The following is a 22,958-nucleotide window of genomic DNA, read 5'->3' on the forward strand; positions in this document are numbered from 1 at the left end:
GCACCGTAGGGAGCAATGCTAACCACGGTGCCACCATGCTGCCCTGGGTAGGGTGAATTTGACCTCCTCGTGTGCGAGGACAAGTTTGATACAGTTTATGGTGGTACACAGGGTGGACATGACTCGGGCGAGAATGAGTGGGTTCTTCCAGGGAGTTGCAGGCAAGTGCGAGAAGTGTGGGTGAGGACCAGCAAACCACACGCATATGATCTGGGCTTTGAAAAGCTAGAGAGATACTGGGTGGGAATGTTTGGGACACTAGCAAAATTGTGGCGGTCAGGCCAGAGCATATGGTGGCGATTTCTGGGATATTGGAAAAGCCGGAGCTGATGCGGTGGGGGGGGGGGGGAAAGAGGCCAACGTAGTGACCTTCGCTGCTCTGATTGGCCGGTGGTGAATTTTACTGGAATGGCAGTTGACATCGCCGCCAGGGGTGACGGTCTGGCTAAGGGATCTATATGACTTCCTCCGGTTGGAGAAAATTAAGTTTGAACTGAAGGGTTCAGTGGAGGGCTTCGAGGCACAGTGGGCTGTTCATGGCCACGTTTGAGGAGTTGTTCGTCGCGGTGGAGGGGGCGTAGTGGAAAAGGGGGAAATTTGTACAGACTGTAAAATGGATTATTTACGTTTTGTAACTTTTTGAATAAGTTTGGAATAAAATACATTTAAAACAAATGTCACTTGACTAGTAATCCAGAGGCCATGGGGACCAGAGTACAAATCCCACCACTTCAGTAATGGTGGCCATGACATCCAGTTTACTAATGTTTTCAGGCAACAAAATCACACCAGACTCCAAGCATTATGTGGGATCTTCATCACCCGATGAAATGGCCTTGCAAGCCACTCAGTTCAAAGGCAATTAGGGATTGCAACAAATGCTGATCTTGCCAATGATACCCAAATTCCATGAAAGAATGGAGAAAAAAAATTCCCTTTCTTAAAATCGTGATTTACTCTGTCGAGTCATATTATGATTTTAAAAATGCCATGTTACCACATCTTTACTAACAGATTGTAGCATTTTCCCTGCTACAGATGTCAGGCTAACTGGCCTATAATTCCATATTTTGACTCTTCTTTTCTTGAGCATTTCCAACCTTTCAATCCACATCGACTGTTCTAGCATCGAGGGCATTCTGGAAAATCAAAATCATAAGACGTAGGAGCAGAAGTAGGCCATTTGACCCATCCATTCTGCTCTGCCACTCAACGAGATTATGACTGATCTGATGTGATGATCCTCAAATCCATTTTCTCACCTTACACCCATAACCCTGGATTCCCTTACTAATTAAAAATCTGTCTATCTCAGTCTTGAACATACTTAACGATCACCATTTCTGCTCTGCCACCTCATTTAAAACCTTCGAATGTAGACCATCAGGTCCAGGGAATTTGTTGGCTTTCAAACCTGTTAACTTCTCAATTGTTTTCTTTACAATTAATTCTACCTAATTGTGCAACAAAATCCAGTTAGAACATAGAACATAGAACAGTACAGCACAGAACAGGTCTTTCGGCCCTCGATGTTATGCCGAGCAATGATCACCCTACTCAAGTCAACGTATCCACCCTATACCAGTAACCCAACAACCCCCCCCCCCCCCATTAACCTTATTTTTTAGGACACTAAGGGCAATTTAGCATAGCCAATCCACCTAACCCGCACATCTTTGGACTGTGGGAGGAAACCGGAGCACCCGGAGGAAACCCACGCACACACGGGAAGGACATGCAGACTCCGCACAGACAGTGACCCAGCCGGGAATCGAACCTGGGACCCTGGAGCTGTGAAGCATTTATGCTAACCACCACGCTACCGTGCTGCCCAGTTATGGCTTCATTTATCTGATAGTAATGTAATATTTTTTTTTATAAATGTTTTTATTGGGTTTTTCTGAATTTTTTAAATAAATGTTTTTATTGGGTTTTTTTGAATAGTAATGTTAATTTAAGGAATAACGTTATTAGTAAAGATTCTACAAACACTACTTTTACTCATGTTACTGGAGTCTGAGGTTGAAGCGGTTAGTTCTAATGAAGCTCTGATAGTGCCGCTAAGGAGCCTCCAAGGAAGATAGGGCTGATAATAATATCAGGATGCAATACACTAGCAATCATTTCACTTGTATGTCATGTCAGGAAGTTTACAATTCAGTTGGTTTCTTTAAGAAGCATCTTAAAGATAAAAATTTCTAATAATGATCTTAGCTATTTGTAACGGATCAGGAAAGGAAGGAAGTGTTCATTAAATAGCACTTCATTACGTTAAATGAGTTAGCCACTTTGAAGATACTGGGGAGATTGAGAAGTCTGGGATGAAATTTAAGACCGTTTAGGGAACACAAAAGACACTGATGTGCTGAAATGAGAAACATAAGAGAATTAATCAGATTAAGGCCCCCTCCAAAGTTATTAGCAAGGGATCTAAATGAAGAAAAGAAGATTCTCATCTGCTAGGTGAGACACGGAATAACGAGGTAACAATGTCATAATTGGAAGGAGTCTTTCAGCTAAAGCTATTACATTTCTGATAAAAGACCATCTGCTGAATTTGTTAAGCTTAGAAATAGTATGATCTTACACCCTTCCCTAACAACTATCACAGAGGGGGTTGAGCCCAGTTCCAGGGATGAATTTGGGAACACCCAGTGGAGAATATGTCTTATATTGCTATGGGAACTGTCAATCAGGAAGTTATGGCATAAACAATGAATTGAACAATGCCAATATGACATCTTAACTCAACGGAACAAATAACTGGTACTTGTATTTGCCACTATTCAATTAACAGGATGAATCTCGTTGAGAAATTGGCCATGAACGACAGAAGGGCAAGAAAGGGAAATTGAGGTTAAAAACAAAGGGAAGGACTGTAGAAACGTTTTAGTAATATCGGTGCAAGTCTGTATGGAGTTTGCACATTCTCCCCGTGTCTGCGTGGGTTTCACCTCAACGACCCAAAGAGGTGCAGGTAGGTGGATTGGCCATGCTCAATTGGAAAAAAAGAATTGAGTACCCATGAATTTATTTTCAGGAAATAATATCGGTGCAAGGAGAAGATCAATTCAGAGGAAACCCATTTTTAAACAGACCCAAACACCGTTTAAAAATGTTAGGAAATGTTTAACAAAAATCATGGGAGGGCCTGGCCAAATTATATATCCTTTCGACATGTGTGCATTAGAGATCGAATTGCCCATCCTTAACAATAAAGCCAATATAGAAACATTTTCACCTTGTAGAATAAAGGTTTACAGGGCTTATGGACAATATCATTTGAGAATGAAATCAGGGATAGAATCGATAGTATGAATCCCATGATTCTCGCTAAATTTCTTAATTTGTGGATCAAAATATTGATGGTTATTGATATGATTAAAAATTGTAAAATTATTTAAATTTCTAATGCTTAAGTTTTGAAAGCATGGTAGCACAAGTGGATAGCACTGTGGCTTCACAGCACCAGGGTCCCAGGTTCGATTCTCTGCTGGGTCACTGTCTGTGTGGAGTCTGTTCACCCCGTGTCTGCGTGGGTTTCCTCCGGGTGCTCCGTTATCCTCCCACAGTCCAAAGAAGTACAGTTTGGGTGGACTGACCATGCTAAATTGCCCTTAGTGTCCAAAAAAGGTTCGGAGGTGTTATTGGGTTACGGGGATAGGGTGGAAGTGAGGGCTTAAGTGGATCGGTGCAGACTCGATGGGCCGAATGGCCCCCTTCTGCATTGTATGTTCTATGTTCTATGTAATTGGTAGACATGGCACCCAAGAAAGAGAGAAGACGTGGTCACAACAACAAAATAATCTCTCATATTTCTGGGAGTTGTGAATGTGAAGAACACAAGGATTCATAAACTTAACAAAACTCTTAATTTGTTGAAAGAAAAAAAAAATCAGAAAATACACCTGCATGACTTACTTAGAACCAAAGTTTAGAACATCTGATAGTCAGACATTATATTTGTTGTAGCACAGTCAATATAACCATTAGGTTTGAGGACAATAACAAAATCAGTGGAGAAAGCTTGGTCAGAGAAAGTCAACAAATATGAACACCTGAAATCTCTTATTATCAATATGGCCCATGGCGTGAACATCACGCTTTTGGTTTCAGCATTGGAACTAGGGGAAAATGGCTTTGACTCAATAATACCCTGAAATGAAGAGGGGTTTGGAGGAGAGATAGAGGATGGTATCTGGGCGGATGCGTTGAGTAGAGTCAACGTGTCTCCAACATGCTCCAGACTCAGCCTATACAGTTCAAGGTCGTTCACTGGGCTCACATGACAGTGGCCCGGAAGAGCAGGTTCTTTGCTGTCGAAGATAGGTGTGCAAGGTGTGGGGGGAGCAAACCATGTCCACATGTTTTGGACATGCCCAAAGCTCAGGGATTCAGGCAGCGGTTTGCAGACGTCATGTCCACGGTGTTAAAAACAAGGGTGGCACCGAGACCGGAGATGGCGATTTTTGGGGTGTCGGAAGATTCGGGAATCCAGGAAAAGAAAGAGGCAGACGTTCTGGCCTTTGCTTCCCTGGTAGCCCGGAGACGGATATTATTAGCTTGGAGGGACTCAAAGCCCCCGAAGTCGGAGACCTGGCTATCTGACATGGCTAGCTTTCTCTGTTTGGAGAAAATCAAGTTCGCCTTGAGAGGGTCACTGTTAGGGTTCGCCCGGAGGTGGCAACCGTTCGTTGGCTTGTTTTCAGAAAATTAATCGTCAGCAGAAGGGGGGGGGGGAGTTTAGTTTAGAGTAGGGGGTTAATAAAGATGGGACCTTTAAGGGAGGAAGCTGGCTTTTTGCACTATGTTTATAGACTTATGTATATTGTTTATTTTGTCGTTGTTGTAAAACCAAAAATACCTCAATAAAATGTTTATTAAAAAAAATAATACCCTTAAGGAGCTTTAACAAACTAATAACTATGAAACTTTTGCCAGTATACTGCAAACTTAGAATGATGCTAACCTTGGATATTTTACAATTTTTTATGGACAACTGAATATTTATTATCTTAAATCAGGTAACTTAGCTTGATTTTATATATATGTGATTTTAAGGTATGTGTCTTTTACCTTTATGGAATGGAGTTTTTCGTGCGAATTTTAGTGACAAAGCTTGCTCGTTTTCAACTTAATTTCAACACACTAGCAGCAAAAATGGGATTAATGCACCTACAAGGGTCCAATCTTTCAAGGGTCCAAATTGTAGAGTTCTTTATTCCAACATTCACTCTCATTAAAATTGTTATCTTTTCTAGCCTTAATTTTACTAAATCTTCATGGGCCTACCTGCTGCATTATATTGCATTAGATCCAATCTGTCAAATTATATTTTATTTATTAAAAAAAAAAAATTATTTTATAAATTTAGAGTTTCTAATTCATTTTTTCAATTTAAGGGGAATTTAGCGTGGCCAATCCACCTACCCTGCACATCTTTGGGTTGTGGGGGTGAAACCCACATAAACACAGGGAGAATGTGCAAACTCCACAAGGGCAGTGCCCCAGAGCCAGGATCGAACCTGGGACCTCAGTGCTGTGAGGCAGCAGTGCTAACCACTGTGCTGCCCATGTCAAATCACATTTTAACATGTCGTTGTCCCATTATTCGGTGGAGGAATGCACCTCGATTATATCGGACACAGACAGTTAAAGTTGTGTTTCTGCATTCACATCACACTAGAACAGTATCATTCATTCTATTGGTTCTAAATCAACCAGTCAGCTGAAAAGGTTAACATGCCCTTAACAAGGTGGTTTCACACAAACCATGCAGCATGCGAAGAAATATACACATACAGGATGCTTCAAGCCATCCCTCAGCTATCAGCAGCAATCACCTATGTCATTAACTACTGGCAATTAATCCTACCAGTTTAACAAGTGGATTACTAAAAGACTGACTCCACACAAAACTTCCAGATCATCTATCCAAACAACCTCCACTGTCATGTCAAGTGATTTAAACACTCTGATGAAAGAGCATACAAGATTGAGATATCAACATTTGAAATTTTACTGGAACAAGTTAACACTATATGCATTTTGTATCAGTAGCTGCAATTCCTTTCCATTTCTGGAGATTAGGTATAAACGTTAAATTGTTTTGAGCAAAATAAAACAAGACGACTAGTTTAGTACCATCTACAGTTTAATAGCTTCTTGTGCAGTCACATGGAAGGCTGCAACAACACCACAGTGAGTTTTATGCAGACCAGCAAGATCCTAGGCTTGGTCTGTGGTCTTCTTCAGTTAGCTAGGGCAACTGTAAAAGTGCTACTTGGTAGCTTTGCTAGAATTATACATGTATACAGGCATAGGATCAGTTCAAGATCAAGCTTACCTGTAAAGCACCCACCCAAACAATCAAGCACATTAGTGTCCACTTGTGCCAGGTAATAGAGTGGAGGGGGGACAAACTGGAGGAAATTATTTTAGAAGAGCAGAAGAAAAAGAAAATGTTTATAAAAGTTAACAAAATGGTGCTTATGACCCAACATAATTGCACAAGATTAGAGTTTAAAAATGAACTGTTTATCATCAATATTTCCATGTTGTGATGATTCAGTTACCCAAAGCTTAATATGCTGAATACATTTCTTTCTTTTCCAGTGCCATTTTTATTAAATGGAAATTTTAGCATCTCCATTCAAATTTCATTGCCTTTGACTTACATATCTAACAATATAATATCTGCTCTTCCAAAAACACACTGTCGGGAGGTTTGGAATTTTTAGTCATTGCAGAAACACGCTCAGAACAGCTTACACTTCCTTTAACCATGAAGATAATTTCTCCTGAAACAAAATTGGATTGTTCACCAAGCAAAGACTTTTAAAAAAAAGTGTCATCATGGGGATAATTTGTAACTTATTTTATATTGTTTTCAAATAGGACAAGTTTGAACATGTTGCGAGTAGCATCAGACACTCAGGATCAAAAAGCGCTGATCAGGTCAGCAAAGTTAAGTCGCCAATGGTTTGCCTTATATACAGGCTTGCACACGTTTGGTGTGGATGCCACTCTAAAAACTATCGAGATTGACTATTAATACATGAGACAGTTTACTTGAATAACTGATTGTTCCTGTTAATCAGCAAAGCTAATACTGCACTATCTCCTGCAAAATGAAATTCAATTTTCAACCTAATCCCCAAGTTATATTAATCTTCAATATATCTCCAGCTCACTTTTCCAAACCCTCATTGACAGTAGCAACAAAATCTCTAACAAAAGAAAGTGTTGGTGGCCATTAAGTAGAATCGATTTTTGTGGCTGTGACATTTACAGCTGTCTTTTGAAATCAACTCTTGTATGTCTTTCAGCTGAATAATAGATTTTTTTTTAAACCAGCATACTTACACAGCGATTTACCTTTTAAAGACTACTTTATTCAGCACAATCCACCTATAATAAACTCCAGTTTACTATATTCCCACATTACCTTTATTGACCACTTCATCCTTTTTCAACTCTTTTCATGTAATTGCTATTAAAAGAACTAGGGTACAATGTTTTAGAAAACGTTGTCTCAGAATATTTATGTGACCTAATCCTCCTCAAAAACATTATCCATTTCCACGATTGAATCATCTCAATTCTTGTCAGCCTGTTCACAGCAAAGAAATACAATTAAAGTGTTCTCCACTATTACATTTAACCTATTTACTGTCAGAATGGTCTCAGATAAACTCACTGAACAAAAAAAAGAACATTTGTTGTGTCTACTTAGATGTTTCTAGTTAAGGTTACAAATGTCTCCACAACTGAGAGTAAAACACACACTATAATTAAAACAATTCGCTGTGACAGAACATTCTTAAAATCCATTTACAGTCATGCCATTTATAGTGTGTCGTTAATTCAAACAGGCACTCTACCAATAAACTAGCAATCCATAATGTGAGTTTTAATTTACGCAGTACTAGAAACCTGATGAGTAATTACTCTTTAACTAATAATTCAGTGGTTTCTTCTGATTTTTAAATCAAATCTAACGCAAAGTTTTGAATGACATCCAGAGCCCCAGAGTCAAAACCACAGATATCCAGCATGCCTTTGTCATCCGGGTCAGCAATGGTGAATCCGTTAGATGCCAATCCACAGACAATCAATTTGGCAGGAAGGTCCATTTTCTGTAATCAAAATAAAAGAAGCTAACAAACTTTGGCAATTGAAGATGATCTGAATTAATGTTGTGATGGAAGGTCAACTCTGCACCTCTCTCTATAGAGGCTGTGTATTTCCAATATCTTCTGTTGTGATTGCAGATTTCCAGCATGTGCAGCGTTTTACATATTTATCATTTGGATGGACCAAGGCATGGCTATCATTCACACTACTTTAGTTGTGATTATAGGATTCTTTTTGGATGGACCAAGGCATGGCTATCATTCACACTACTTTAGTTGTGATTATAGGATTCTTTGGGAAATGTTACTAAATTGCAGCATGAAGCTTCTACTGCTGCCATATAACGGCCTTTTCTTTAATTTTTACAGGTGCAACAAGCAATTATACATACACACCTGTTAGGTCACAGTTATTCTACAATTAGGCTTTCTGGATGGTTGGGGAAAGTTTGTTCAGACTAGTCAGAAACCTGCTCATTCTTGATGGTCAGTGCCTCTAGAAGTACAATCTGTACTTCTGTTGGAGTGTTTCTGGAGATATCAGTGAAAATAACCCCTGTTATTGGTTACTGGAATGTTCTGGTTCATTGATCAAATTGCTATGTCACTAAAGCCAGGGCTGATGCTGATGGAAATACCAAAGGTGAATGCTGCATTTACTTCAACTTAGTAAGAAGTCTTACAACACCAGGTTAAAGTCCAACAGGTTTGTTTCAAATCACTAGCTTTCGGAGCACTGCTCCTTCCTCAGGTGAATGAAGAGGTATGTTCCAGAAACATATGTAGATATAAAAGATAAAGTCAAAGATGCAAGACAATGCTTTGAATGCGAGCATTTGCAGGTAATTAAATCTTTACAGATCCAGAGATAGGGGTAACCCCAGGTTAAAGAGGTGTGAATTGTCTCAAGCCAGGACAGTTGGTAGGATTTTGCAAGCCCAGGCTTGGCTATAAGTTTCTGCTCGGCGATTCTGCGTTGTCGCGCGTCCTGAAGGCCGCCTTGAGAACGCCTACCCGCAGATCAGAAGCTGATTGCCCTTGATTGCTGAAGTGTTGCCCAACTGGAAGGGAACATTCCTGCCTGGTGATTGTCGCACGATGTCCATTCATCCGTTGCCGCAGCGTCTGCATGGTCTCGCCAATGTACCACACTTCGGGACATCGTTTCCTCCAGTGTATGAGGTAGACAACGTTGGCTGAGACACACGAGTATGTACCGCGTACCTGGTGGGTGATGTTCGCACGTGTAATGGTGGTACCCATGTCGATGATCTGGCACGTCTTGCAGAAATTGCCATGGCAGGGTTGTGCAGAGTCGTGGTCGCTGTTCTGAAGGCTGGGTAGTTTTCTGCAAACAATGGTTTGTTTGAAGTTGCGTGGTTGTTTGAAGGCAAGTAGTGGGGTGTGGGGATGACCTTGGCAAGATATTCATCTTCATCGATGATGTGTTGAAGGCTGCGAAGGTGATGTCGTAGTTTCTCCACTCCGGGCAACGGATGAATGGACATCGCGCGACAATCACCATGCAGGAATATTCCCTTCCAGTAGGGGAACACTTCAGCAGTCAAGGACAATCAGCTTCTGATCTCCGGGTAAGTGTTCTCCAAGGTGGCCTTCAGGACGCGCGACAACGCAGAATTGCCGAGCAGAAACTTATAGCCAAATTCCGCACACATGAATATGGCCTCAACCGGGACCTTGGATTCATGTTGCATCCCATCACACACACACACCCCCCCCCCCCCCCCCCCCCCCCCCCCCCAACCATCTGGCCTGGGCTTGCGAAATCTTACCAACTGTCCTGCCTCGAGACAATTCACAACTCTTTAACCTGGGGTTACCCCCATCGCTGGATCTGTAAAGACTTAATTACCTGCAAATGCTCACATTCAAAGCATTACCTTGCATCTTTGACTTTATCTATATATATGTTTCTGGAACCTACCTCTTCATTCACCTGAGGAAGGAGCAGTGCTCCGATAGCTAGTGATTTGAAACAAACCTGTTGGACTTTAACCTGGTGTTGTAAGACTTCTTACTGTGCTCACCCCAGTCCAACGCCGGCATATCCACATCATACTTCAACTTAATTCATATATTTACTGGCAGCTCGCTACATTATCTTTGGGTCATTGGTAATCTTAATACAATGTCTTACATCAAGAGAGCCGCAATCACATTGCACAGGCAGCCTTAATTAGGACCTGGGATTTGCACTCTGAAAATCAATTTCATTTATATTAGCAAATTTAAACAGCTGAAAGGTCCAGAGAAAGAGGAATAGCTGAAACATTCCTTTCAAAGCGCAGCGAATATCTGAGGGATGTCTCATTCACCTCATTCTTCTCTAGGAAGGAATTTAAGCTAATCACCAATGTTGTCAGCACGATGCTAAATATACCCAGGTAGCCAGGAATGCAGAATTGTACTTTCCCAATGTCTGCGTGGAGGACCAAACCAGAGATCCTAGGGTCAGGATGACTCAGTAGGACACAGGTTGATAAGTTTCCTGCAGAGCCATCATGCTGGCTCATTCTGTCGTGAGCTAAGTGTCAAATAGGATTCGGCCATTCTGCCCATCGAGTCTGCACCGGCTCTTGGAAAGAACACCCTACCCAAGGTCAACACCGCCACCCTATCCCCATAACCCAGTAACCCCACTCAACACTAAGGGCAATTTATCATGGCCAATCCACCTAACCTGCACATCTTTGGACTGTGGGAGGAAACCAGAGCACCCGGAGGAAACCCACGCACACACGGGAAGGATGTGCAGGCTCCGCACAGACAGACAGTGACCCAAGCCGGAATCGAACCTGGGACCCTGGAGCTGTGAAGCAATTGTGCTATCCACAATGCTACCGCGCTGCCCTTGGATAAATTGGAATTCATAAGAAGTTTTCCTTAAAGGGCAATTTCTCCATCCTTCCCACTGCAATTGGGAGTACAGTTTTACAGGGACTGAGCTCCCAGCAGAAGTTGCCATTTAATGATGAGAGGAACAATGACAATTGGTCCTTCTCTAATCCAGGAGCGTGTTCCCAATCAGCACCTTCCCCCTTCTCTAAGACCAGGCAAATCGGCTCCTGAAAAGGATTGAAAATGGCACTATTCTGACCCCAGAGAGAGGAGCCTCACCACATTTCTAACAATTCTGCAGGCTACAGAAGTTTGAGTTGTTTTTACATTCTCTAAATCTAAGCTTACCTGCACTTTAAAAATTGTCACATTATAAGATTACCTTGTGTTTTCTCACCTTTCTGTATTCTCTGAGGGCATCTACAGGATGAATATTTCCATAATACGTCTCATTGTCGGTAAAGATAAGAAACACATCTGCAACAGTTTTTGTCTTAATAGCCCACAACATGGGGAGGGCACAGTCAGTGGCGCCAAATTGGACCTGTTGAAAAGCATTCATAATTGCCTTTACCATGAAAAAGAAGCATATTCATTTTATTTTAGTTCATGGCTATTAACATTTTTCAGATGGGACAAAAAAGTTGAATTTGTTTCGGAAATCCGTAGAGAGATTCCAATTAAATGAATGAAGTCATTTAGAAAAATTTGTGAATAAAAACTCAATCCTGTATTTAAAGTTCAAGAAATGTTTTTTGAGGAACTTCATGCAGTAACTTGAGCTCTGGGACCAACATGTGTGCAATGTTTGCAAGACTGGGCAAAAAATATCTCTTCACTTAGTTTTTGGCACCCAGAATCCTTCATCACAGGAAGTAATAAGCACCTGAAGCTATTTGAGACTGAGCTAAGTGGAAAAAAAATGAGCTGCGACACTAATTAAAGAAATTTGCTTGTAAATTAATGCCAATATATAGTGGTAATTTGCAACAATCTAGTACTAAACAGTTTTAAGAAAGTCTCATGAATGATGCTGCACCTCCTTAAATGAATTCTGAAATAATCTTTCAGCACAGGAGTGATTAGGAATTTATAGAACTTTGGGAACAAAATTGGGAAAAATACACATTTGTGTATAGTGAGCCCTGCATTAATGTAAATGAAGCTAGCAGGCACTATGAAAATTGAAATTAAAAAGATAAACATTTTACATTACCGCATGTATGGCAGTAAATACTTCATCCAGTGCCATTTCTGAAGAGATGCATAATGGAACCATTTCATCGGAAAAAGCCACAATTGTAAAATTGGTTTCTGTGCGTGCAACTACCTGAAAAAGAGAGAACTCATGATGGCCCTATCTCTTAAGAAAGGACTCAAATATTCATATAGTATCAACATCCTGAAAGTAACTATTGACTAGAAATGTAACTAGACCAGCTATATAAATACTGTGGCTCTAAGTGCAGGTCAGAGGCTGGGAATTCTGAGACAAATAATTCACTCACTTGTTATGTCCTATGTTGCGGCCATGGGAAAGTTGTACACACAACATCTACTTCTTTGACCAGTAAGATAGTTTATTAACCAAATGAACATGTGGAAAGATAACTAATGAACTATAATACAAACAGAAACAAATAATTGAATTCTCCTGGAGCTACTGTCATGTGGGAGTACCTTTAAGAAATGGGTGTTTATAAATGGGTGTAAATAAATATCTGTAGTGAGTACCTTTAAGAAATGGGTGTTTATTACTGCAGTGATGTCAGAGAATGGGTGGAGCTGGGCTGTCTGTCAGCTTTTTACTTTCACTTTAGGCTTTTTGCTGCAGGGTGGGTTTGGTTTCATTTTAGTTTTGGAGAAGCTGCAATCACAGCAGGATGTGTGAATATCTCTGCAAGCTTATGAATGTCCATTTGCCGATTTGAACATGGTAACTGTTGTCAGTAGTGAAGTTAAACCTGAGGTGCTTCTGTTAAAGGTTTTGTTTTTAAGCCTTATGGATGTTAAAAGGAAAGCTTAAAGGATTACTTAGTGTTGTATTCTTTGGGGGTTGTATTTGAATTAATGGTTGCTAAGATGTTTACTGTATGTTTTAAAAAGGTTAACTTGAGTTCATAGAATAAACATTGTTTTGCTTTAAAAAAATACTTTTCCATTTCTGCTGTACCACACCTGTGGAGTGGGCCGTGTGTATGCCCATCGACTGCCGTGGCTTCCAATGTTGCCATACTTTTGGATGCTTTTGCAGTTGAATGAAGTTTGCGACTTCTGGAATGATCTGCAAACCCTCGCATTCCGGTATCTTAACTGGATCAATGTCTTCAACATTCGGCATTACTTCTTCACTATGTGTGTCTCAATTAGTGGCTTATCCTCATCTGATATAACAATACATGCTTCTTCTGTTCTTGTGGAACTGCATGAAAATGGATCAATTTGTTCTTGCTGCAAGCTTTTTTGATGGAATGGCCTTGAGTACTTGGGAATTCACTGCAGGAACTATTCCATGGGCATAGGATAAATCATTGTGCTTCTCTGGGGATCTTATAGATCTTATAGAAACATTTAAAATTATGAAGGGAATAGATAGGATAGATGCGGGCAGGTTGTTTCCACTGGCGGGTGAAAGCAGAACTAGGGGACATAGCCTCAAAATAAGGGGAAGTAGATTTAGGACTGAGTTTCGGAGGAACTTCTTCACCCAAAGGGTTGTGAATCTATGGAATTCCTTGCCCAGTGAAGCAGTTGAGGCTTCTTCATTACATGTTTTTAAGGTAAAGATAGATAGTTTTTTGAAGAATAAAGGGATTAAGGGTTATGGTGTTCGGGCCGGAAAGTGGAGCTGAGTCCACAAAAGATCAGCCATGATCTCATTGAATGGCGGCGGAGCAGGCTCGAGGGGCCAGATGGCCTACTCCTGCCCCTAGTTCTTATGTTCTTATTTCTGCAAAATGTGGATTATTTCTTCAAACTCCAGTTGGCTGTTCACAGTTGATTTGCTCTCAGCTAATTTGTCTGCTGTTACAATCTCGCTTTCAACCTCGGCACACTCCATTTTAGAACCTTCACACTTATCGTTGTCCTGCACAATTTGGAAGCTACTTGTTATCATCTCGTCATTAATGCCAAATAGACTAAATAAACCGTCATGGTCTTCCTCTTTTGGCTCACCATTGGATTCTTTACTTTCCTCATCGTTATCATCATCTTCAATAGCTTCTCCTGTGATATAACACTGCTCGTGAAATTATGTGTTCCTGCAAGAAGTGACCAATTTCAAAGTCAGCAGTGAGTCTCGCGCAGAACCTTCATCCAGTTTCCCTTTCTCTGGAACATCGGGAGGACTAATAAAATTGAAGAAAGAGTAGTTTGGTACAGTTTTCGTAACTGTTCTACCAATGCGCCAACTGTCATGCTTCTGCTTCATTCTAATGGTCTTCATTATGATGTTTTTTCCTTTCTTCCAGTCGATCTTGCATTCTGTGCATCCTATAATTTCTGGTTCATCAAAGAAGAAAAAGTCTGACTCATCAGGCTGTGACTCCACCTTGTATGTTTTTGTCACTGCTTCATTTGTGAAATACTCATTTGGCTCAAACTTAAAACTCCAGAGTAAAACTCATTTGCTACCCTGGACCTGAAAATTTCACCTCAAGTCTTGTGAATGTTTTAGCATGGGCTCATCATGCTCCTGTATCATGGTCACTGAGCAAATCCACATTCTTGAAGACTGTTAGCCAGAATTCTCGAATTTTTATTGGCTCCTCCATCTCTTCACCTGGTTTATCTTCCTCCACCTTGACTTTTGCTGTTATCGCATCAGATAACTGCACCACTTCATATTGTTGCCATTTGCAATCATCCTGTCGTAGCGCTGTCTGGAATGTATAGCCGCTCAACTAGGTTCAGTGCCTCACACAATTCTGTTCCTATGATGGACCCCCGTTCCATTTCCACAATGGAAAATGTTATGGTGTGACTTCTGTTGGACACCCATGCTTCGAGCTCACATGCGCCTAACATCGTAATCTCCTTACCATTGGAGTCTCTCAGTGGACTTGTCTGATTGACGACTGTTGGTTTGGCGCTCAGCCTGTTAATATCTGACAAGCTGATAAGGCTGGCCCTCGCTCCTGTGTCCAGCTTGCATTTAATTAAAGCGCCATTGATCATAAATGGAATCATCCATCTGTCTTCCATGGAGTCAGGATCATTATCACTACTGCTGCATATTAGGACTCATCGTGTCCTCACTCAAAATTAGGTCACCGAAAAACAGGTCTTTGATGCACATCTCATCAATCACGTTAACTGATCCAGTTTGGTCCCCAGTTGATCTCATCAATCACGTTAACTGATCCAGTTTGGTCCCCAGTTGATCTCATCAATCACGTTAACTGATCCAGTTTGGTCCCCAGTTGATCTCCTCAATCACATCAACTGATCCGGTTTGGTCCCCAGTTGATCTCATCAATCACATTAACTAATCAAGTTTGGTCCCCAGTTGGACGTGAAAAACATTGCCTTGCAAAATGTTTTATCCTGCCATACTTGGAACACAGCTTCCCAAATGCTGGACATTGTTGAGGACCCTGTCAATTGCTGCATCGCTGGCACAAAAATGGCAGATCCGGTCAGTCGTTTAAAATGGCTGCCCGCACTGGGACCACGTTTTTTATTGGAATGAGTCACTAAGCTTATGGCGCTGGCGTTTTCTTCCACATTGGTGGCAAAATGTTTCAGGTTGAGCGTATTGATCTGCAGTGCAGCTAGCTCGCGTGCATGACAAATCTTGATTGCGTTTTCTGATTGGGTCACTGTCTGCCAATCAACCATAGCCCCTCCAGCCCACGTCCCGCTACCCAACAGACCCACCCTCGGATACCTACCATCATCAACCCCCCTCATATTGTACTTTAAATGTCTCCCCTCTGTTAGCAGTCCCCCTTACACTGAGCAACAATCCCAACCGCCATCAACACACTAACCACTGGCTCACCCTTAACTGTGCTTCCGTGAACTTGCCCGCCCAGCTAGCCCCCGCCTATGGCCCCGAGCATCCTACCCCCCACTGATTCTTGTCCCTCCCGATCACACATTATCGAGATGCCATCAGCAATATCAACAATCACAGAAAGAGAAAAAAAAGAGGAACAAAGGACAATAGCCCCCAGAGAAAAAAAAAAGAACCCAATGGACTGACAACCTCCCCCATCCCCTCAAAGCAGCCCCGAGTGCAGCCAATAAAACAAACCCCCCTCCCCCACCGGGCAACAAGAACGTTACAGCCATAACATCCAACGAAGAACCCCAACCTCCCCCCCAGGGGAAAAATAAAGAAAAATCCCCAAACCCAGACCTCCCCGGCAAGGGGGACAGGGAGAACCAACCACCCCAAACACATCCTCTAAAGTTCAATGTCCTCCTTCTCCTGCCAGTCCATTGTCTCTCACAAACTCCATCACTTCCTCCGATGTCCCAAAATAATATTCCCAACCATTGTAGGTCACCCAGAGATGGCCCGGGTACAGCATCCCAAACTTCACCCCCTTCTTGAAGAGGGCAGCCTGCACTCAATTAAAGCCCACTGTGCTCCTGGCCAGCTTCGCACCCAGGTCCTGATACACCCGAAGCTCGTTGCTCTCCCAGGTATATTGCCTCGTCTCCCTGGCCCGCCTCAAGATCCGTCCTATATCAAGGAACCTGTGCAACTGCACCACCATCGCCATCGGCGGCTTGTTCCCCTGTGGCTTCATCAGCGCCCTGTATACCCGATCCACCTCCAGGGGCCGTTCGAAGACCCCCCTCTCCCAGCAACTTCTCCAGCATTTTAGTTACATGAAACCCAGCGGCCGCTCCCTCATTGCCCTCCGGCAACCCCACAATCCTCAAATTCTGCCTCCGGGAGCGATTCTCAAGATCTTCCACTTTCTCCTGAAACCGCCTCTGGGTATCTCTCAACGCCCCCATTTCAGCCACCAACAAAGTGAACTGTTCCTCATGCTCCCCCACCATCCCCTCTACCTTCCGGATCACCTGGCTTTGAGTCTCCAGCCTCAGCTCCAAGCGGTCAATCCCCGCTTGAAGCGGGTCGGTCTTCGCCAGGTCCTCCAGAGACTCCTTTCTCAAGAAGTCCACTAGCTGCTTCCTAGACCATGGAGATGGTAGGGCTGACCCCTTGCTCTCCGCCATCGTTCCCTGTGTCACAGGGAAAGTTTTGTGCACCGACAACTCCTTTCGCCTAAAACCACTTCTGGTCCACAAATCCATCCACCGGTGGAGTATAGTCTTCCTCCACCACTCCTGAACTTTTGTCCATTAAAACATCCACCCGTTAATCAGGGAAAAGGCCCAAAAGCACCGCCACAAGCAGGAGCTGCCAAATGTGCAACCACTCCCACCATGGCCGCCACCGGAAGTCCATTTGACACCATTTTCGTTGAACTATAAATAACATATAGCAAGAAGAGCTGCAAGTATCTAAACCTCTGCTCAACTAAACATAAGCAGAGATGGGCATAGAAATACAAGAACATAAGAACTAGGAGCAGGAGTAGGCCATCTGGCCCCTCGAGCCTGCTCCGCCATTCAATGAGATCATGGCTGATCTTTTGTGGACTCAGCTCCACTTTCCGGCCCGAATACCATAACCCTTAATCCCTTTATTCTTCAAAAAACTATCTATCTTTATCTTGCAAACATTTTATGACTGAGCCTCAACTGCTTCACTGGGGAAGGAGTTCCATAGATTCCTCCTAAACTCAATCCTAAATCTACTTCCCCTTATTTTGAGGCTATGCCCCGTAGTTCTGCTTTCACCCGACAGTGCAAACAACCTGCCCACATCTATCCTATCTATTCCCTTCATAATTGTATATGTTTCTATAAGATCCCCCCACACCTTGTAAATTGCAACGAGTACAGTCCCAGTCTACTCAACCTCTCCTCGTAATCCAACCCCTTCAGCTCTGGGATTAACCTAGTAAATCGCCTCTGCACACCGTCCAGCGCCAGTACGTTCTTTCTCAGGTAAGGAGACCAAAACTGAACACAATACTCCAGGTGTGGCCTCACTATCACCGTATACAGTTGCAGCATAACCTCCCTAGTCTTAAACTCCATTCCTCTTGCAATGAAGGACACAATTCCATTTGCCTTCTTAATCACCTGTTGCACCCGTAAACCAACTTTTTGTGACTCATGCCACCCAGGTCTCTCTGCACAGCAGCATGTTTAATATTTTATCATTTAAATAATAATCCCTTTTGCTGTTATTCCTACCAAAATGGATAACCTCATATTTGTCAACATTTTATTCCATCTGTCAGACCGTAGCCTGACAGCTTTACCACTCATCTTAGTGTCGTCTGCAAACTTGGACACATTGCACTTGGTCCCCAACTCCAAATCAGAACTATTCAACATCTTTTATTAAGTTAGGAAGGAGCATCAAAATTCCCAAATGGATTTGCTAATTTTTAAATCAATGTGATGTTTGCAGATACCAGTTGAATGAAACCATGCAGAAGGCCCAAACACAGTGTAAGATGATGACAAAACACCCCAACAGAAACTAAATGTTGTTTTTACTGCAGTATGTAAATAAATATTTTTGCATTTATTCAGTTTCCTTTCGAATGGTTTTTACATTGAAATCCAGTTTAAATAATTACAGCAGCCATGTGGCACAACAGCATATTATGAATATTAATTGTCTGGGTGGCACATTGGAGCAGTGGTTAGCACTGCTGCTCGCAACGTCGAGGACCCAGGTCACTCTCCGTGTGGAGTTTGCACATTCACCCTTTGTCTACGTGGGTCTAACTCCCACAACCCAAAGATGTGCAGGCTAGGTGGATTGGCTAAATTGCCCCTTATTTGGAAAAAAAAAACACAAATTGGTTACTCAAAATTTAAGGAGAAAAAAAGTTATTGTCAGCAGCTGGATTGATTGCCATAATTGCCATTCAGCATTTTATGCATCAATTAGTTCATTGTTTTTTTGCATCTTGTTGCACGCTCCAGGCTCTGTAATGGTTACTGTGTTTTACTGCTGCAGTCAGAACCTGGGTTAGTGTCAGCACTTTACATAGCACATCTGAGTCTGCACAGCCATAATGTAGAGGGGCTGTGCTGGCTTCTTGTCCATTTCCAACAAGGTGAGAGATATTGACCACATCTGCAAGTCTACTGACATGTTGTGGTTGTATCGAGGCCTGAGATCAGGTTGCGTAAAGAGCTGGTGCATGAGCTACACTGTAGTAGGTTGCGATACTCATAACTTCTGATAGGCACTATGCTCCTTACCCTCAATCCTCACTGGTTACACTGAACCATTGTCCCAAAACTCTGCCCTCCCACGATAAATATGGATGTAAAATACATTTCTGTCAATCAGCAATAAGAGGTGCTGCTGGGTTGTCGGTGCCCAGTTTAGAACCCCTGCCCTTGATCACAAAGACAAATGTTCCCAAGGCTCTCCCCCACCCGCCTCGACCACACCCTACCCTTTTCCTTTCCAAAGTCCCCGAGCAGGTTGTTCCCTCCCAGATCCATGCTCGTTTCACCTGCAACTCCTTCTTTGAACCCCAATCAGGTTTCAAGCCCGATCAAACAATCAAGCAGCCCTCTCGGCTGGCACCCCATTCACAAACATTCACTCCCCCACCCCCATCCCCACCACTGACGCACAGTGGCAGCAGTGTGTACCATTTACAAAATGCACTGCAGGAAATCACCAAGACTCCTTACACAGCTCCTTCCAAACTGACAACCACTATCAGGGCAAGGGCAGCAGGTAATAATAATCTTTACTAGTGTCACAAGTAGACTTATATTAACACTGCAATTAAGTTACTGTGAAAATTCCCTAGTCACCACACTCTGGCGTACACTGAGGGAGAATTCAGAATGTCCAATTCACCCAACAGCATGTCTTTCAGGACTTGTGGGAGGAAACAGGAGCATCCGAAGGAAACCCATGCAGATGCGGGAAGAACATGCAGATTCCACACAGACAGTGATCCAAGCCAGGAATCGAACCCAGGTGTCTGGTGCTGTGAAGCAACAGTGCTAACCACTGTGCTACCGTGCCAACCAAAGTACTTGGGAACACCTGGAGGTTTCTCGTCAAGCCGCTCACCATCTTTTTTTTAAAATTTAGAATACCGAATTAATTTTTTCCAATTAAGTGGCAATTTAGTGTGATGAATCCACCTACCTGGCACACCTTTTGGGTAGTGGGGACGAAACCAATGAAAACATGGGGAGAATGTGCAAACTCCACACGGACAGTGACCCAGAGCCGCGATCGAACCTGGGACTTCGGTGCCGTGAGGCAGCAATGAAACCACTGAGCCACCGTGCTGCCCTTGCCACTCACCATCTTGACTTGGAACTATGGGGCCCTTCCTTCACTGTCGCTGAGTGAAAAACCTTGAACTCCCTCCCTAATGGCACTGTGGGTGTACCTACACCACATGGACTGCAGATGTTCAAGAAGGCAGCTCACCACTACCTTCTCAAAAGCAATTAGGGATACCAATCAATGCTGGCCTGGCCAGTGATTCCCACATTCCTTAAAGGAATAAAACAGCCTCCCGACTGCTTTAAACTCGTCCTTACCAAAGTCAGTGATGAGATCCTATGCGATAATGACAAAGACAAACCAGACCTTCTGATCCTTCACCAGTCTGTAGCAATTGACATTGTTGCTTTTAAAAAAAAAATTCCAATCGGGGCAATTTTGCGTGGTCAATCCACCTCCGCTGCACATCTTTGGGTTGTGGGGGTGAGACCCATGCAAACACAGGGAGAATGTGCAAACACCACACGGATAGTGACCAGAGGCTGGGATCGAAACTGGGTCCTTGGAGCCATGAAGCAGCAGTGCTAACCACTGCACCACTGTGCCGCCCGGCCATTGATATTATTGAGCACACCATCATCCTCTGGGGCATGTCCTTCCCTCTCCAGCTGGGGGGGATTGTCCTTGCATGATTTCATTCTTACCTATCCAGTTGCAGTCAGAAAATCATCGGTAATAGATTCTCTTCATGCACCATTGCCACTGAAGTCTCCCAAAGGTGTTTCGCTGTCCGCCCCATCTATTTCTCATTAACTTGGTCCATCCGCGACATCATCCAAAAGTACAACATTAGTTTTCATATGTATGCTGACAATGCCCAGCCCTACCTCATGATCACCTCTCTCAACTCCACTGCGCTCTTTGATTTGCTCCGCGGCTCGTTTGACATAAAGTCCTGGATGAGCAGAAATGTCCTCTGGCATGGACGTCACCAACTCCATTTTCTATCCCCAGACTCCATCCTTACCCCTGGTCACCATCAGAGGATGAACTTTGGCATCCCTCGCTGCCTTTCCATCCTCCTTGAGGCTCTTCTTAAAACTAATTGCCCAGTCCTAATATTCCCTTTTGTGACTCAATGCTAATACTTGTTTGATTTTTTTTTAATAAAATGTTTTTTATTGGGTTTTTGAACATAGTATATTTACAGTTATATACACAGAATGAAGTATACTAAAAAAAACTGGTAGGATATTGCACGCCAGCTCAAAAACAGCAACTCTGTACAGTTAGCAATATTACATTTAACAAATAAATAGACACATTTGTGGGGGGAGGGGAAACTGGGGAGGTATATATACACATTTGGGTCCGGAGAAACAATTAATGTAGTAATACTTGTTTGATGATGCTCCTGTGAAGTATCTTGGGCGCTGAAGGCACTATATAGATCCAAGTTACTTTTGTACTTTCAATAGAATCCAACATTTTAAATCAGCTTGGGCGCAATAGTGAGGAAATGGGTAAAGCTTAATTCCAGCTAGGTGCTACTGCATGCTTCCTGGGAAGCAACTGGTAGTTTATCAATAAACGGTTCCAGTTAATCACTTAAATTCTCTAGATTTAACAGATTGAACCAATGGGCTTCTCAACAAAGGGAAAGCAATGATTTAACAAGGCCAACTTTCAAGTGCCACCTGGTGGTTGGTTATATAACAGCAGAAGCTTGAGAAAGACAAGTCAACATTCCTTGCTAAGCCCACCTATTTATTGGTTTAGAGGAAAATAGAAAACAAACGTAAAAACAAAAGAAAAATGGAACGAGTATGTTCTGTTCAAGAGGTAACTATCAAACAACGATTAATTTGGAAATCTTGCAGATACCATTATCTGTTATACCAGTTGAAATTTTAAAAATGATACAACATAAAATTGTTGGTTTTAATGCAAATACGATATCAATATATGCAACAACATGCAAGAGAAGCTTAAAGCAAGAAGTAGTTTGTGGAAGTGTCATACCATTGCCATAGCTGCAGCAACACTGTAAGCACAAAGTGCTCTACATCCCAGAACCTGGCTGCACATGGAAGAGCTGACATCCAAGGCCAATACAAAGCGTTTCCCACTTGGTTCTACATTCTGCAACGGAATAAACCAAAATAATTCAATTGATTTACTTTTAACAAAACATAGATGTTACAAGGTTGTTAAATAATAATGCATTACCTTGAAAGCTTTATAAAATGCCTGATCAAGTGCTACTAAAATTTCTGGATCAGGGGTCCACTTTAGCTTTCCTCGGTTTCCTTTTCCTCCTTTATAAGTTTCTAGAGCGACCAAAATGTGAAATGGATGGATTCGAGCCTGGAGGTCAAACAGTAATGTGTTACTGACACAGCACGATACAATGGCAGCACGGTAGCACAAGTGATTAGCACTGTGGTTTCACAGCGCCAGAGTCCCAGGTTCGATTCCCCGCTGGGTCACTGTCTGTGTGGAGTCTGCACGTTCTCCCCATGTCTGCGTGGGTTTCCTCCGGGTGCTCCGGTTTCCTCCCACAGTCCAAACGCGTGAGGTGTAGGTGGATTGGCCAGTCTAAATTGCCTTTAGTGACCAAAAAAGGTTAGGAGGGCTTATTGGGTTACGGG

At 42.6% G+C, this 22,958-nt stretch overlaps 1 protein-coding gene across 1 annotated transcript in view; it reads right to left on the bottom strand.

Moving 5' to 3' along the window:
- Window positions 1–6,136: 6,136 nt before the first annotated feature.
- Window positions 6,137–22,958, bottom strand: part of ro60 (Ro60, Y RNA binding protein) — a 65,511-nt gene continuing 48,689 nt past the window's right edge. Inside the window, exons 5-9 of the mRNA XM_038794887.1 lie at window positions 22,537–22,674; window positions 22,330–22,449; window positions 12,211–12,324; window positions 11,392–11,538; window positions 6,137–8,138 (exon numbers count right to left, since the gene is read on the bottom strand). Of these exons, the coding sequence (XP_038650815.1) occupies window positions 7,986–8,138; window positions 11,392–11,538; window positions 12,211–12,324; window positions 22,330–22,449; window positions 22,537–22,674 (672 nt within the window). The 3' untranslated portion in view covers window positions 6,137–7,985. The remainder of the gene's footprint in view (window positions 8,139–11,391; window positions 11,539–12,210; window positions 12,325–22,329; window positions 22,450–22,536; window positions 22,675–22,958) is intronic.

This window comes from Scyliorhinus canicula, chromosome 4, assembly GCF_902713615.1.
Source record: "Scyliorhinus canicula chromosome 4, sScyCan1.1, whole genome shotgun sequence".
NCBI classification, from domain to species: Eukaryota; Metazoa; Chordata; class Chondrichthyes; order Carcharhiniformes; family Scyliorhinidae; genus Scyliorhinus; species Scyliorhinus canicula.